This window comes from Passer montanus, unplaced genomic scaffold, assembly GCF_014805655.1.
Source record: "Passer montanus isolate IOZ18808 unplaced genomic scaffold, ASM1480565v1 scaffold14, whole genome shotgun sequence".
NCBI lineage: Eukaryota > Metazoa > Chordata > Aves > Passeriformes > Passeridae > Passer > Passer montanus.
The window spans coordinates 4494937-4513063 of NW_024360941.1; the positions used below are offsets into that span (position 1 = coordinate 4494937).

Sequence of the window (18127 nt, forward strand, 5' to 3'; positions counted from 1 at the left end):
ATCATGTATCACCAAGGACAGCAGTGCTAGATCTCAAGCCACAGAGAGTTGAGTTCTGGGTGGCTCTGATAAGGATTTCAAGTAATACACTTTGAAATTTAAAAGGAAAGTGCTGTTTAGATTAAGCACATGTGCAAAATGAGTGCTCTGGCACAATGACTAGTTTAGTTTTAGTACTGTAGCTTTTATAATCTGTTCTTTTCATCAGTTTATTAAAAATTGATATATGAACCAGAAAATAAAAAAACCTCAAAATTATATGTCTTAACTGTATCTCTTCCAGAATACATAAACATATCAATTTGTTTATATTTATACCCTTATTGCTTTGAAATCAACAAGAAAAAACGATTTCTGCAGTTCTAATCAAGCACAGCTGCTTCCCTCCTCTTCAAACGTATCATCAATAAGAATTGCCATTACAAATGTACAGCATCAACACAACTCCTTAGTGCAAAAATAATTATCTACAGGTAGCATTCCTCTTCTGAGAACATCTACATTTCTATGCACAACTATGTATGTCTAAATATGAGCTGAAAATCTTAGGTGCTATTTTTTGCCAGCAGAAATCTAAACTATACAGTTAACAGAGTCCAAAGAAATTTTTAAAATAATCAGTACCAGAGGCCTGTAGGGGGTGAGAAATACTGTTTATATGCTGTGTGTATAGACTAAATCTCCAGGAACCATTGCAGGAGACAGACAGCTTACACCCACAGATATACTGCGTTTTCACATCTAAATCTAGGTGCCTACAATCTGAACCTCACACTCACCATAAGCATCCTCTCAGCATGAAAACATAATATCCAAATATAGCCTTGTAAAACTTTGCACAGGTTTGGGCAATTGAAGCTTAAATGACTGACATTACATCACAATGTGACTAAGAGCTAGAATTACATTTGAAATGTGATTGTCTGTTTCTCCAAGCCATTATAACAAGTTCAGGCATCATACAGCAGTAGGAGCTGTTAAAGCTTGCCTTTGCGGTCAGAAATTCAAACTACTGATTCGAGGAATAGCTGGCACTGCTGAAAGTACCTGCACAGAGTGAAGAATGTTACATAAGTCTCCATACAAAACAGCCCTAAAAACAGAGATGTCTCTCCCAGAATCTTCAGGAATCTCTGAAGATGATTTTCACCTCTCTCAAAGCATAGCTTTAACAGAAAACCATCATTTTTCTTTTCACAAAAAGTATAATTTGCCAGCCATAAAAATCAATTTCAGTACTTTTTCAAGGCTAGAGAGTCATCAAACATACACAGAGAAACTCTTCAGAGTCTGCCTTTTATTTTTGTCTTAGGGTTTTGTGGAGATCTACGAACTGCTGCAAATCTTATGTATGAATTTTCCAAGAGCAGCTTTGTTTATCACATCTTCGTGAACTATGTTTTCATGACACTACTGAAGTACTTGGTATACTCTGACAGAACTAACACTGCTGCAAAATATCAAGATGGAATCCACTTCAGACAACGAATTTACAAAATATAACTAATATCTTTTGAGAAAAATACATATATAGAATGTGTCTAGTAACCACGCTATATGTACTGATTTTAGAAGTTCAGGAAATTTCCTGGTTTATAAAGAATTATTTTTAAAATATTCCTGTGGACAGGAACTATGAAAGCTGTGCAAGGGAACAGTACACAGACTATGCTACACAACTTTTCCCGTTCTAAAGCATGGGTAACACAAGAAGAAATTAAAGCCCACCGAGACACTATTACTTGAATTAACTATTTGGACCTAACTAAGCAGAGTTAGGTCCAAACTGTCTTAGCAATATTTTTTGTCTTTATAATACCGTGAAATGTATACTGGGTTATTGTGCAAAACACCCTAAAGCAAAGGTCACAAGAGAAAAACAAAGCAAGAAGAAACTCGGTGCAGGACTTCAAAGAAGTTCTGTGCTAGAAAAGTGCCAAAGTCATGTGAATTCTGACACTGCTTCTTTAAATTTGCAAGGTGTCATTTTTTTCCCCTCTTCCTTCAGGGAGAGCAACTTACTTTGCCTCTTCCATGCACACACAGCCAAGCAAGATGCAAGTGTGGAGCTGCCAACAGGTGGCAAATTAACAACCTGAGTTCCTCTCTATGCTATTTTCTTCTTTTAGACAAGCCATATATATTGCTTATCACTCCAACTGCAGTCAGTATAAAAGAGGAAATATCTAAGCATTGTTTAAAAACACAAAATGGAGAAAATATTTGGGATTTTTTTTTCCTAAAAATGAGGATAAATTTATTTTTTCATTTTTTTAAAGAGTATATTAACATAAAACTTTAAGAAATGTAAGAATTTTAAGAATTTTTCACTTCAGGAAGATTGACAGACTAGAAGATGAGGAGGAGGAGAAGCATAATATAAAAACTGATGGCCTCTATCCTTTCTGGTTTTGGCCCACCCCAAGAGATTACCGTCATGAAGACTATAGACATTTTTTTAAATCTGAAATCAATCACTTGAGGATAATTATGCTCTCAAAATAGAAAGTAAATATAACAGAAGAGAATTAAATAAGCTACAATCAAAATTATCTGTACAAGAAGCGAAGACCAGTATTTTTGTACAAAAGAGAAATTTTCTAACCTAATAATAAAATTATTTGTTCAATTAAAAACCCCCAAACTATTATCTACTTTATCCTGAGTGAATAAAAATTTTGTTTAAAGCCTCCCAATATTCCATGCTCAGAAACAGGAAAAAAAGCCAAAATAAAACCCACAGACCAAAATGCTGTGGGCCCACTCTTATGGAAAATGAGTAATTTTAGAGTAAAAAAAGATCATCACTATAATTTCTGTGATATAAAGAACAGAATTTGATTGCAGGTCTAGTTTTCTAAAAATATTGACTCTTTTATTATACTTCTGCTTGGGAAGAAGTTCTGGGTTTTGAAAACTTCAGGTTTCAAAATACAAACATGAATGTTTGTGCTGTTATAGATTTGCACATTAGAAATCTCATCTGTACTTCTCCAAGTAGAAGAAAAAAATATCTATTAAATAACAGATAAGTTTTGAAATTTACAGTGTATATGGGATGAAGGAGGAAAACTAATATATAGCTAGACATAACTTGCTTTCATTGAAATAATTATTATTATGTGGATCAAGCAATACCTTTTTATGATAAAAATAGATGGCAGCAGAGATCTAATCCATCAGAAATCACAAGTTTGCTTAATAATACTGATAAAAATAAATACAAGTTTTCACAGATTAATTCAGAAAGGAACTTATTAGTCAATTGTAAATAGTATGAAATGAAAATTTTTAGATCTGTGGGAGCAGAGTCTTAGTAATGAAAATGTTCCTGATTAGATCCTTAAGTGTACTGAAATATAATAGAAAAAGACATCGCAAGGGGTAGGGGCAAAAGTAAAAAACCCGAAAGTGACCTGCTGTCTCACACAAAGGGGATAACAAGTGCTGAATATCACCTGAGAGATCTGAAAATGGTCTCTACAGTAAGTATTCCAAGATTGCAGAGACTGACATTCACAGATCTGTTCTGAAGATTTTATTAATTTTTGATACTGCTTTTTATACTCCTCATAGAAGTGACTATGGTGTCTCTGTTTCCATTTTTACTGAGGGAGCTCAGTGTAGAGAGGATTAAATTAGATGTCAAAGACTCCACAGTCAGTGATGGTCAAACATACTAAAATGATTATTTTTTTTCTCTCTTTCCTTTACTCTCTCAGCCCATACTGACCATTATTTTGAAAAATAAGGATATCAAGGACTTCAAGACAGCCATGCAAGACAGATGAGAAGAAATATTTCAGCAAGGGCTTGGAGGAATCCTGACAAGTGTTATGTTCTTAGAATAAAGAGATCTCAAATTAAGCTTTGTGCTCTGAGATTGAATAGAAAAAAAAAATCCATTACTAGACAATATGTAAGAGAGATAGAATATAATATTATAAAATAGATAGTTTTACACATTGGTAAGCTTTCAGCTTCTGAGTTTATCCTACATCATATTTAATAAGATGGGCTCTGGATTATAAAATGAACACCACAAATTTAATGCTGCTGAGCTGAAGTAAATGACATTGTAAGTGTCATCAACAAAATTCTCCCTCTTACTGGGATTGTTTTTACTTGGGTGGAAAAACCAAAAGGGATACAATATTTTAAGCATTTATCTGGGGAAAGTCTATGCAAGTTGTATTCTACTCCACTGGATAAATCAAGTAAGTGCTTACAAGCACTTCTTGTGGGAAGAGATGATTTTTTTTTTTTTAACACACTGCACAAAGCTCAGGACTTCTGACTTTTAGTGCACATTTGCACAGCTTAGGGTTTTTTTTAGTTTTTTTTTCTGAATTTTTAGGGTACTAGTGATGCAGGTGTCTGTGAATTGTTTGAGGTCTCCCTGGGGGAGCACTTACAAGATGTATATTACAATAAGTTTTCAAATTATTGCAAATTTTTGTCCAATGCTGACAGGAAATAGTCCAAGAAATTTTGGGACAAAGTGAAGTAACTTAATTTCTACATTTTTAGTATCCAGGAATATATTAAACTGTTCATGTCATATAATAAAGGAACCCACACAGCAAAAATCTATTTTTAGTGTTGGCAGCAAATGCATTCTTCTGTCTCATACTTTCTAGGGAAGGAGAGATAGAAATTTAATAAAAAAACCCAATCAAATTTTTAAAGCAATAAGTCAAAGAAATGGCTAGCTATACTGACACAGCGAACAAAAGACATTCTAAAGGCACTCCTAAATGTCAGTACAAGGTAGGATAGGATTAAGAAAATCTGGCACTTCAGAAATGTGGTAACATCAAGGTGCACAGATGCCATATGGACTGAACAGTCAAATTTATATATGTCAAAAGAAACAGTCAGCACCAGTAGAGAATGAATAACGAGGTAAAGAGAAGGACTACAAAGGTGGTAAATAACACACAGCAAAACAGTCTGAATAGATCTTTTTCTTCATCTTAAACATGAAGTCTACATACTGATATAGCTGAGGATATGTGAATATTCTCAAGAACAAATACTGAACTTTATCACAATTCCTTTCTCTCCTTTTAGTTTCTACTAGGGACCCAAATTAAGAAAATATTACATGCAACAACAACAAAAAAAAGAAAAACCAACAAAAACAAAAAAATCCACTAAACAGAAACAAAAGAAAAACCAACAACACAAAAGTCCATAATTTTTGTTTTTAAAAAACATGGTAAAATATTATTTTTTGCACATAGAAGCATCAGAGATGACATTTGATTTCAAAATGCATGATCATCATGGCAAAAATGATCAGGCACATCAGGGCAAATTTCTGTGTTCTAATTTGTAGACTGTATAGGATGTGGGAGTTGGTTTGAGTGGCTCTGTTAAGATGGAAGTTGGATGCTTTATTCACCATAAGATGTTACCTGCTGAGAGCTGAGGACCCATGGAAGGAACACAAAAATAGTCTTATTTGTGTAGACTTCGAAGTTTCCTCACAGCCTGATTCATATGATTTAAACCCATTTAAAATGGGTTTGTAACATAACAAATAGGATAGCTTAAACACAATTAGCAAAAATCTATTCTAAATGTCAAAAAATAGAACTGAACAAATGAAAACATCCAATCACATTTTTACTACATTTTTGTCACAGATCTAGACTACAGCACAATTCTTGCTGCTGTCAAGAAAACAGCTCCATCCAAGCCAGACCGAGCAAGATTTTTAAAAATAATTGTAAAATAATTGTGTTCTGGTTGTTTCTTAATAAACATACAAAAAAAAAAAAAAATCCCCCCCCACCCCCAAAAGGGTTGATTGCATCAGTTTAAGATTGCCTCCAAGCTAATAAATGAGTCTTTATAATCTGGGGCATTTTTGGTAAAACAACAAGTAATTAAGACATCACTAAGAGAAGTTCTATCCACTCAGTACAACAAATTACATGCCATAATTGCAGGGATTAGTTTTTCTTATAGTTGATTATGTTTTTAAACTAATTACATTGTTTCATGCATTTCTATATGGTAATATTGGTACATGCTGAATTTTTCAAAGCAGGTAGGTTCTAGGAGAAGGCATTTTTGGTAAAACAACAAATAATTAAGACAACACTAATATAAGTTCTATCCACTGAGTACAACAAATTATGTGCCATAATTGCAGGGATTTTTCTTATAGTTGATTATGTTTTTAAACTAATTACATTGTTTCATGTATTTCTATATGCTAATATTGGTACATGCTGAATTTTTCAAAGCAGGTAGGTTCTAGGAGACAGGTACAGCATTTCTTTTTAGCAATGGTTTTGTCCACTTCAGATGGCAGATGGTATTTTTTCCAAAGGTAAATATTCCTGTAATGACTTCTGCACATGCAAAAGAGAAGAAACTTTACAGAGTGAAAAATAACAAAAAAATTACAATTAAGCAAAACTACCTTTTGTTGCACTACAACTGACTAGACTTACTTAAGTCAGGTTCCAGGAACTTCCTGAGCTAATGGGGAAGGTCAAGTAGAACAAAAGGATTCTTTTCTTTTTTTGTTTCTTTGTTTTTGACTGATGTTGTTTCTTAGGGCTACAAAGGCTGGCTGCAGCCTCATGTTTCAGGTAACATTTGAAGGGAAGTCTCATTTCTAAACAGTCACACTGAAGTGGAAATGTTTTTTTATACAATCTTTTTTTCTGCTGACAGCTGGAATTTGTTGTTCAAGAACATTGTGAAGTTTTACTCAAGATACCTAAGAGGAAAAGATTTTGACCATAAGTTAAATAAATTGGTCAAGCAGTATTGAATTGTCAGCTGATGTGGAAAAAGGCATGCCGAATAACTGATTCCACAAACAAGACAGATTTAAAGACCAATTCCTTATACATATGTGTGTATTTCTACACATGCATTTTATTTTGCAATGCCAGAAGCAGTCTCACAGAATAAAAATATTAAAATAGTTTTATATTTGCTACATTTAAATGTGCAATTAATTATTTATTAAATTTCATAGCACTGAGATGAAAATGAACTTTAAAAATATTGTGAAAATATTTTCTTCCTGAATTCCCAAATGCCCTGGCTCCAAAAACATTATGTACACCTCTGATCATCATTTCAGTGACAGCAAATCTTAACTGGACTTGTGGAATGGTGGTAATTATCTTAATCTTCATGATTTCCATAGGTGTTTTGCCACAAACACAGTTGGGAATCTGTACTGCCTAGTACATTTTAAAGCCTGCAAACACTGCTCCTTGTCAGTAGAGTATAGGAATGGAGCTAAAAGAGGATGCAGATGTAAATTTGGGTACTTGGTATGAGAGTTTCTTAGTTTAAAGATATGTAGGGACTACATTTATGAAATTTTTGGGTGGGAACATGTGAACAGAGAAGGTCTGAAGTAGAGAATATAGGTCTGATGCACTTAAGAGGATTTCACATTTCTAAAATCTTATAATTATCTAAAATACTGAGAGTTTGTTAGTTTAAAGATATGTAGGGTCTACATTTATGAAATTTTTGGGTGGGAATATGTGAACAGAGAAGGTCGGAAGTAGAGAATATAGGTCTGATGCACTTAAGAGGATTTCACATTTCTAAAAACTTATTTTAATAGTTGTTGCCACTGGTGGTAGTTGGACAAAGTAAGTTTCAATGCTATAAAACTGAGCTGAATCTCTCAATCTTTCATTCTTTAGATTATCTGTGGAACAAGGATGCTCTAAAATCCACTATTTAAATCCAAAAACAGCGAGAGAAAAATGCTTTGCTGTCTCCTCTCTATGTTTTCCAAAAACCCCTATTTTTCAAAAGCAACATATTTGTTGACCAGAAGGGTCCTTCTTTTGGGGGGCAAAAATGAACACAACGTTTCCATTTAGCATGAGTCTCTCACTAACACACAGAGCAGGAGGCTACAGAGTGAACCCCTATCCCTCCTTTGCGTGCTGTGCCACCATGTAGGATGCGCTGCCAGATGCCACAATCCTTATCAGAAATTGCAGAATATATCTTGTTTTCTTGCCCTGGTACTGCTGAGCTTTCTGTTTCCTCAGGCTTTCAAGCTCTTTCCCTATTTTCCCAGAATCATTACAGGCTTATAGCTTGACAACTAAGAACTGTCCTAATGTGCATTGTTAACTGAATTGCAAAATATTAAATTGTCCCTTATCTTCACACTAAATCATACTGTCTATGTGAAAAATTCAACCCCTAAATTAATCATATTTCTTTTGTTAATGTTTAATCTACAGCTGACTTAGCATGTAGTTCTTCCATTGTTTCACTCAGAAACTACTGAATAGAAAGCTTTTTCTGATTATGTAGGATTTTTGCAAGAGAAAAAATATCTTCTGTTTGATTATTTGCATAGAAACACTGAAATTGCTCTCACACCCTGTCAGCTACTTCACACCTCTGTAGGGGCTTAAACTCTGGAATGAAATGTGAATGTACTGACTCACTGCTCCACATGGGTTTCATTTAAGAAGGTTCACAGGAATGCATTGGCAGCACATTCCAATTACCACTTAAAGAAAAGCTTAGTTTTTGGATTGTTTTGTGCACATGAATAAGTGTAATTTTAGAAAGACTGCTTCCCCTATTAACGTACACAACAGAGGCATAAAAAGAGAGAAAAAACTCAAACAGAATATGTTAACTCTATTCAGAGCCAGAACCATCTCACCAGTGAGTTGACTGCTCATTCTTCCACTTGGTAGGTCAGGTAACAGTATGACATTTAAAACACTGCTCAAAGATTAAAACATCTACAAGCTTGGAGTTACTCCATTACAGAGTGTTCATTTAACACTGCTTTTGAAACATTTTGCAGTGTAGTGAAAGACCTTCATTTATTCCAATTATCTTTTGTTCATTTCCATTTATGAACACTGGAGCTCAAACAATCAGCCCTTTTGCTCCTTAGGCTTCCAAGAATATATTTTCATGACTATTGTACAAGTCATCTTTCTGCAGCCATCCCACATACTAATTGCAAAAGTCTATTTTTATGATAAGAAGTGGTATTAGCAGACAATTAAGGACAAGATCATTGGTTGTCCTGAATCGCTTTGGAACAGAAATAGCTCGCTGAATAAAATTTTCTTCTTATTAAATGTATAAGGACAAATATTGAAAACATATATCCAATTCTTATAAGGTGCATCTACAGAAGGAAAAATCTTCAGAAAGAGCTGAAGAAAAACACCTTGGCATTTGTACTATTTAGTACAGCTTAATAGGTTTCATCCTACCTACTTTTATGGCCCTGGTGTTTGGTAATTTTTCAACAGAAATGGGGGAAAGGGGAGACTTTTTCAACCTGTGTCTACTGAAAATATGAGCATGAAAGTGTGCATGAAACTCAGTGCTTTACATTCATTCATTCATTCATTCATTCATTCATTCATTCATTCATTCATTCATTCCCTTGGTATAATTCAAAGTATATTGACAGTGAGTGCACAGCCAATGATAACAGCAGGATGGGTTGTTTTTCAACATAGGCAAGATAAATATATATTTTTTTCTCCTTGAAATCTTCAGATTTCCAACTGCAAGACTGAACAAACTTCCTTCAGTGTTCTCTCTAACAAGTTTTACTGTTTTGTGTCATAGCCTCTTTTTCTAAGATTAAGATCTGTTGTGCATTGCACCACAACCAGCTGGCACAACAAACTCATAAAAACTCATGGGAAACTGACTTTCTCTAAACTCTGAGCTTGCTTAGTGAGAAAAAGAAGGAAATTTATTTCTATCATGAAGAAATGCTCAAAGGCATGATGCAATTCCTCCCTTCAAGTCAGCAGGTGAACTAGTCTTGTCAAAAGAACCAGACAGGAAAATCTAGAATGAAGTCACCTCTACAATGGGATGCCAACCACATCTGTCTGCAACTGAGACTCTCTGTAAAACCATGAACTTGCTATCTGGAAACATCAGTGGGGCTGCTTTAGACATTATTAGGGCGATAATTAGTAGAGTTTCACTAAACCTAAGAGATATTTTCTTTATAAATATATACATACACATACATATCTTTAAAAATGCAGCTACAAAAGGATTATAGAAAAAACAACATTTGATTCCTAATGGTGTTTGAGTGGAAGAAAATAGTGTTACTGGAACCTAAAAGAGAGGAAGACGCCTTCCTAACATGCTAAAACTAACTGGTGGTACTGAACCTACCACATTTTTATCTGAAATGATAAAGTTTCTTTGTTTGTCCTCTTCTGCAGACATATCAACTAACCACCAACCATAAAAAAAAAAATTAAAGACAAAAAATTGATCTATTCTTCCACTACTTCTTTTGGCTCATGCCTACCTAGTTTGGTTAGTTGATGTTTTGATGATTCATCACAGCTGTTCAGAGCATGAATGAATGTTATGCCTGCTGGTTACCAAACCAAAAGTTTATTTGCTCTGACTCCTGCTGTGTGATAAGTACAAGAAAAAATTAACTCAGTCAGTGGTAGGAAAAATACGGGAAAACATTTTTTTTCTCCTTTGGAATGAATTATGGTTTACTTGAGACCACAATTTATAGTATCTCTTCATATGTCTGATCTGGAGGAAGTGTGTCCTAAATTATCTGCTGCCCAAAAGAGCATTAAAATGTGTAGAATTTTCATTTTTAATAATGGGAAGCCTATTTGGATTTTCATATATAAAAATAACTGACCTAGGTAAATCAAAAGTATAGTTCCACCACTTCTTAAATAAATTATTTTGCAATATAAGTTTTAAATACTTATATACAAACTACTAGAAATTACCACTTTAGCTATTATTAAAAATTAAAAACAAAAAAGACTCCTTATGGATTTACATTATTTGCCTTGACTTCTGTTCCTATGTGTCAGCAAGTCAACCTACTGGACAGAATATGCTGTAGATAGTAGTACACTGCAGATGGTATCAGATGGTTTGTGCTAGCTGTTAGGAAACTTATTTAATTCTTTTAAGTGATATGCCTTTTTTTGCTTAGAATTGCCTTTATTTAGACAGTGTGTTCAGTTCTGGATGCTAATTTAGTAAGCCATGCATGCTGTCTTCTGCCTCATCATTCAAAATTTTAGTTTACAAGTGACAAATGCACCTAGTTACAGAAAGTTGTCATTTTTCTGAAAGGGGCTGGTGTTGCATGGTTAAAGGGAGCTGATTTCTGACAAAGAGTAAATAGGGCCCTTGGGCAATTAACTACACCAGCCAACCTAGCCAGTGGGGTTATTTCCCACTTAGCTGTTTTCTGCAATTCATACTTATAAATTACTCCCCTGGTTGTTATACACTCCCAGGAATAATAAACTCAAGCTCTATGTTTGTTGCCTAACAGCCTTAAGAAACACATGCTGTGATTGAGTAGGTTTTGTTTTTTTTTTTTCACTGGTCTGGATATTAACTGGACTGAATATTAGCTTTAATAGACTGGGATTTTCTACATCACTACTATTTTGATGAATACAGTTAATTTTAAATCTTTCCCATAACATTGTTCACATATTGCATTCTAATTTAAACAAAAAAAGCAAGGTACTTGCAGGCCAGATGTTATGGAAGACAAATTCTTCAACAACTGATTAACATAAACAGCTCTTGAAGAATACTTTGAAATAAAAGCACTGTATTTGTCTACATAGTGTTTTTTAAATTTTCTTTTTAGAAAAGGCACTAGGAATTAATAGCATTTCCCTTAAGCTCATTATTTGATAACACCAGATTGATTTTGTTCATTAAACCCCCCAAATCTATGAGTTTAGCAGTGGACAAACTACCACAGACTTTTTTGTTAGACCAGGAATTTTCTTCTGGCATTTTGGCAATCTTGGCAATTTTATCTGGCATGTGAATATTAAAAAAAAAAAACAAAAAAAAAAAACCAAAAAAAAAAAAACCCCAACAACAACAACAAAAAAAAACCCCAAAAATATTTTATTAGGCCTGAACTGATTTACATGTTTATTATATATCTGCAGGTACTTATCAGATTTTATTCTTTCAGTATTCAATTGATTTCATAGCCCTTTTTTATTCCTGTGTGGTTTTTTTATTCTTTCATTCTATTTTCTGTTGAGTTGCATACAGAACATGTGAAATGACTCAGCACCTGAAGGTAACATGCAAAGCAGGAAGTGCCTACTTCACCTATTTGGGCAAAATATCAACCTAAAATAGTTTGAGTTAGACAAAGCAAATCCAACACTAGCTTTGGACTGTCCCTATTTTTCTTTTCCCAGTCCTGATTCCCCTCCTAGTATGATGTTTATCCCTATCCATCTTGGTTCTATTTTCCTATTTACTTGAACATTAAGATATCTTAATGCAAGTTGTGTTTAGACAGTACATCTAGTACCTGATAGTTTATGAAACAGTAACTTTTGTCCTCACAACACATATCTGTTCCAAATACAGCAGAAATATTTAATGTTTTTCTAAGGCTGAATGTGAGGACTACAGATTACTTCAGGGACATAACAGGAATTTGCCTATTCAGTTCAAGAAATATAGTAGTTATGGTACTTAGAGTCAATTTATTATTCAGGTATATTACTCTATACATTTCTTTTTAAATTGCATATGGCTGATTGCTAACTTACTTGTTAGCTTAGTGTTGTAGGAAATAAAAAAAATATCTCTCATCAACAACATCTTTAGAAGAAGCCAAATGTTCTTTGCTACAGAAGACTAGATTCTTCCCAGGCACATACAGCGTGAATTCTAAAATCAGTTGTAAAATCACCTTAAATTGCATGTTTTCACATTTAAAAGACTACTACTCACCACAATCAGAAATTCTATCCTTTTTAATGAAGATGCCTATTTACACCCGTAATTTGAGAATTTTGCTAGAACAGAATGATGACAGTTAAGATTACCCAATGAAGATATTCCTATAGAAACCTGAACTTGGAATATCAGAAAAAATAATGGATAATCGTTGGCAGAGCTGTTTTGAGGCGAAATGGTTCTGTGTCAGCTTGCAAAAAAACTTGGAAGTTTTAAACATACAAAGTACTAATACACATTAATGAAATACTCAGACGAAAAAATCCTAGACGGCAGAATTATTCAATATCTAGAAGTAGAAATATTACAGAGAAAAAAAACCCATGGAAAGAAAATTATATATCACATTCTTACTAGTGTATTTTGAGGAAGAAAAATAGATTTTCCTCTAAGAGGTCTTGGGGAGAGCTCTGCTTTATGCCTGTGTTAAGTGTTGTCCTGTTTTCCTCAGCCTTTCTTTCTGTGTTCCATATGTCTTTTAAAATCCAGCTGATCAAATTGTTCAGTTCTTTCAGAGCCAGAACCTGTTCTTAGGACGAACACAAAGACAACGCGACGTTCCCTACATTCAGAGAAACTTACCGCACGTGGCTAATGAGAAGGGTTGTGGCTGGGATGAAGAAGTCATCCACTCTGTCAAACTGCCTCCCCACGGGCTGAGTATGGATTGTGTGATGAGAAATGCTCCCACTGGCTTGTGTTATCACCTGCACAAAGTAACATCAGCATAAACTATAAAAGTACCCTTTGAAACTCAAATGTCTATCCAAATGAATGAATACAGTATTGCCTCTGTATTCTCTTGTTTCATGTTACCAAGAAAAGGAATGCAAGTAACAGTGAATAAAGCCAATCAACATTACAGATTTCAGAGAACTATTACATACTGGAACACTTAGTCTTCATACTTATTTTTCCCCTTCACCGTTTTTTATCAATCCTGAATCCATATTTATTCATTTACATTACTAAAGCCCTTAACAGTTCTTAGTTTAAACTAAGTTTTTTGTTTACCTTTTTTCTTACACTAGATCTTAGAGTGAGATTAAATTTTTAAACACTTTAGCCAGAGTGAAAAGATGCTGTCAACAAATCCACTGGAACATATGGCTATGCATACTCCCAGTTCCCATCAATTATCATGAGATAATTCAACATAGCACAGACATATTTCAGAAGAGCAAACTGAACTGAGTTTACATACTCCTCAAATTGTTATGAACCAATTTTATTCAAATCCCAAACTCTTGGACCTTCTCTGAAGCAAATGTTTATGGGTGAATAAAAGACAATTCCATATGATAGCCACTATGCTTCTCATATATATGCATTTAAGAGCGGATTTTTTTTTTTTTGGACAAGAAGACAATCTATTATCCATACTGTAATTAAAAAAAAGTGTGAGGATGATCAGCCACTTTAAAATATAATAAGACTGACTCAATTATCAGTTCTGGGGAGGAGTGAAGAAAATGAAAACAAATGAAAAATTAATTTTTAAATTATGATATAAGGTTGTTTATCATAGTCTCAGGGGATTGCTATAACAAAGGAATAGAAATTAATAAAAAAGTAGAAAGCTAAGTACAGCTTCTTGAGATGTTTCTTTAGCAACTGTCCCTAGGTTTGTCACTGCTCCAAAGTATGGGAAAATCAAGATTTTTAATATCTTTCATGCGAAAAAACCCAATAAAGACAGAGCTTGACACCTCCAGAATGTCAACATGACCTTAATGAAATGGAACTATGTCTAAATTCCAGTTTATCCTCTAATTAGGGACAGAAATATCATGAACAGCAACAGCTTGCTCTCAAAAGACTGGCAGTACAGAACATGCTGCTGTTTTCAGCTGCATTCCTTATCCTTCTATCAATTTGCCATTGTCAGTTCAGACTAAGGGTCTTGAAAATAATCACTAACTTTTTGGGGAGGTCAGTTGTTTGTCTTGTTTTCTGGTTACCTAAAATCATTTCTCTGCCCTTGCTGGGGTCATGGTAATAATGCCTAAAGGAAAATATGCAACACACTGCAATTACACAAAGGTTCAACTTGTCTATATTTCCTTACATATAATCATTGTGATCACCTCACCTGCAAAGTTGGTGAATTTTTTTCCATGTTTCCCCAGCTCAGCACCCAGACTTGATCGTGTGACTTATCATAGTGTAGTTTCACTGGAACAGGATCGGTACTCACTGCCTGGAATAGAATAAGAAAAGAAATCCTTTTTTTGTCACATTTTCAAAGGAAACATAATATATATGCTTGAATGAAAAGGATGAGTACATATACATTTTCAGATATTTTCAGACTGTATTTTTGAATTATGTTATTGATTTTTGAAACAGCCCTCTGATCAGTTACTAAATTGCTGAAAATGTGTTTTTTATTTATTACATACTCTAACATTTGGTATCAGAACTACATTATATTGAAGCCTTTAAGAAGTTGAAAACAAAGATTTTTAATCAAGTACAAAACTATTTCTCTTCCTTCCCTGACATCACTCTCACTTTACATGTATCAGTTGAAAAACTACACCATTTACCAAAAAATGGTTAAAAAGGGAAGAGTATTCTCAAGTCACATCCTAGAATTAATGGAAGATATAACTGCAAAAAAATAGACATGATGTTGCTGCACCCAAAACTACCTATCTGTTAAAATGTGCATATTTTGTTGAAGTAGGAAGAATTGTTTTCATATGTTTTCCAATTACAGTTGCTACTTCTCATAGACCTGTGATCAGAAGCAAAGTGTTTTCCCTACAACTTTAAGCACTGTCACTTCTGACCATGAACCTTTTAGACAGCTGAGCTTTAAACTTCCTTTGTTACAAAAGCTGAAGGATTCAGAGATATTAAATGGGAGAACAATTCAATTAAGAGATGTTATGCACAGACTAAACAAGTGGGGGGATTACTTTTTTATTTTCATCATTTAAGGAGAAAAAATAGGTGGAAATTGGTTTTTAGTGTTACCATTACAGAACTGTAAAGCACAGCTTGTTTATCAGTGTGTCAAGGAGAGTACCAGCTGGCTAATTAAGTGAACCTAATTTAAACTAATGATGTAGATCCTCAAGATAATGCACTAATGGCTGGCTGAGACTGCTGATGATACTTAACTGTACTCCTGAGGTGTTGCAAGCGACCACTTCATCTAAGCAGAATTTGTTTTTCCTTTTTAAAATGGAAAATGAAGCCAGGATGCTCACTGGCTCATTTAAAATCACAAGTTACCCCTTGAAAAAGGTCATTTGTGTTTGATAATTTCCTTCTGCTACACACTAGAAAACAAGTAGTTTAAAATAATACTTGAAGTGTTGTATAGCTAATTTGTCAAGGCATGTCAAATTTCCTTTTGGCTTTCCCAGACAAAGGTCTGACCCATACATGTTGTGCCAGAGGACTGCCAGCTGCGTTCAGAGCTGGGGTCGTGGCACAGCCAGGAGGAGCAGAAGGAATTGCCTGCAGGGTCAGGCACAGGCAGTACAGCTCCCTAGAGGGAAGTCAGCAGCAAAAAGGAGTTAAGCATCTCAGAAGCAGACTTTCACAGCTGTTTCTAGCTGACCAGGCTGATCTGCCAGCAGCACACTGAGGACTGAAGGATGATGATTCTGTTTACTTCAGCCTCTAAGTCATCCCACTTAGTGGTGTGCGGCTATGCAGTACTGCACAATTCCTGCTTTCAAGAATTTGAAAATGAAAGCAAATGCTTCCCTTGACTTTAGAATGAGAATTACCTGGATAAGCAAAAAAGTCTCCTTCTATATAAATCTCTAAAGATACAACATCCATGTTTCCACTACATTTCAATTTAATCTGCTATAGAATCCTCTAAAGTACTTACTTTGATAAATATACCTGTCATAAAAAAATCATCTTCAAATCTAGTTGTCACATATGTGCACACCTTTTACATTAACTTCCATAGTAGAAAGGAATAACATGTATAGTAGTACTTCAGAGAAAACATTGTAATAAGCAAAGTCAAATAAACATTATTTTTACACAGAAAACAGCATCACTACATGACTTAAAGTCCTTTCAAATAAATTTTTAATTTTCTTTTGGGTTTTTGCACAGTGATGGAAGTTTCATTAGAGTGCTCTTGCTTTTAAAATATGAAATTATCTCCACGTTTATTCCCACTAGCCTATGTGCTTTTTTTGCAAGGTGGCTTCTTATTAAGATGTAGACTAGAAATAGTTAATGCACCTGTACATGTATGAAAATTGTATCCTCTGTATTATTATGATCTTCAAGAAAAAGGCAGTCTAACAAGAAAAATACTCTCATTTCTGAACATTTAGGAGGTGAGTTTCTATTTTCCAAGAATTAATTATATCTTTATTTTACTCTGTACTAGGCAGTACTCTACGTAATGAAAATAGACTGATCTGGAAATCTAAATTCCCTTCTGTGCTTCCTGTTTGTAAAAGTGTTTTTGTAAGTGCATATCATATGAATAGAGCAACATTTGATGGTAAGAACATTCCTCCTGCTTGCAGAAAGTAAAGCCAGGAAATAAGTGCTTATTTTTAAAAGACAAGAAGACAGAGCCATGCATGTTTTAAGAAATACTAAACAAACAATCTCTTGACTCATTACTACATTCCAAATTAGCCTTATTTCAATTCTAAAGCCCATCTATGAATCAACAGTGGTTTTACTTTATATGTACAAGATTGTATAGGTTTTATGCTTTCATTATTTATTTGTTTTGTTTGCGACTACTGTTATTTTTTATCTCTTTTTTTGTTTTGTTTGCTTTGGTTTTGCTTGGTTTTTAAGCTTATTTTGAATAATGGCATGGGTAAGCTGGACACAGAACAAGTCCCCTTGTACTTTTCCCATGTATTTGGCTAAGAGTATCCTAGGAAGTAACATTCAGATCAGTAACAAATAGTAGAAATTCTACTTAGGTGTTCAAAAGTGACAGTAACACATCTGGTTTAATTTATTTATCTGGTTACCAGTTAATTTATTTAACTGGTTAAACTGTCTGGTTTATTTATGTCTGGTTAAACTGGTTATATTGTCTCACCAAAAATTTTTGTTAATTACTGTGAAAAGAAAAAATAATTCGTAATGATTACTTAAACATCTAGAACCATCAAAACCAAGACTTCCATTCCTGCAAAAGTTTTCCACAGCTGGGGTAAATTTAATTCTAGACCTTCCTTAGTTCATAACCTAGTTATTATTAAATTAGGGGGAAAGCAATGTTTTTTTATCCCTTAAAATAAAATTCGTTTGAAAGTAGATTTTTTTTTTTCCCAGAATAACATGAAAGCTTCTGGAGTATCCTGGTTTTAACTCAATATACTTACTAAGTAGC

The 18127-nt window shown here is 34.1% G+C and overlaps 1 protein-coding gene across 5 annotated transcripts in view; it reads right to left on the bottom strand.

Annotated features, from left to right (window-relative positions):
- Positions 1-18127, bottom strand: part of FSTL5 (follistatin like 5) — a 376421-nt gene that overhangs the window by 13714 nt on the left and 344580 nt on the right. For all 5 annotated transcript variants that reach the window (XM_039700303.1, XM_039700304.1, XM_039700305.1 and 2 more), the window contains 2 exons: positions 14876-14983; positions 13366-13490 (listed from right to left, as the gene is read on the bottom strand). In XM_039700303.1, the coding sequence (XP_039556237.1) occupies positions 13366-13490; positions 14876-14983 (233 nt within the window). The remainder of the gene's footprint in view (positions 1-13365; positions 13491-14875; positions 14984-18127) is intronic.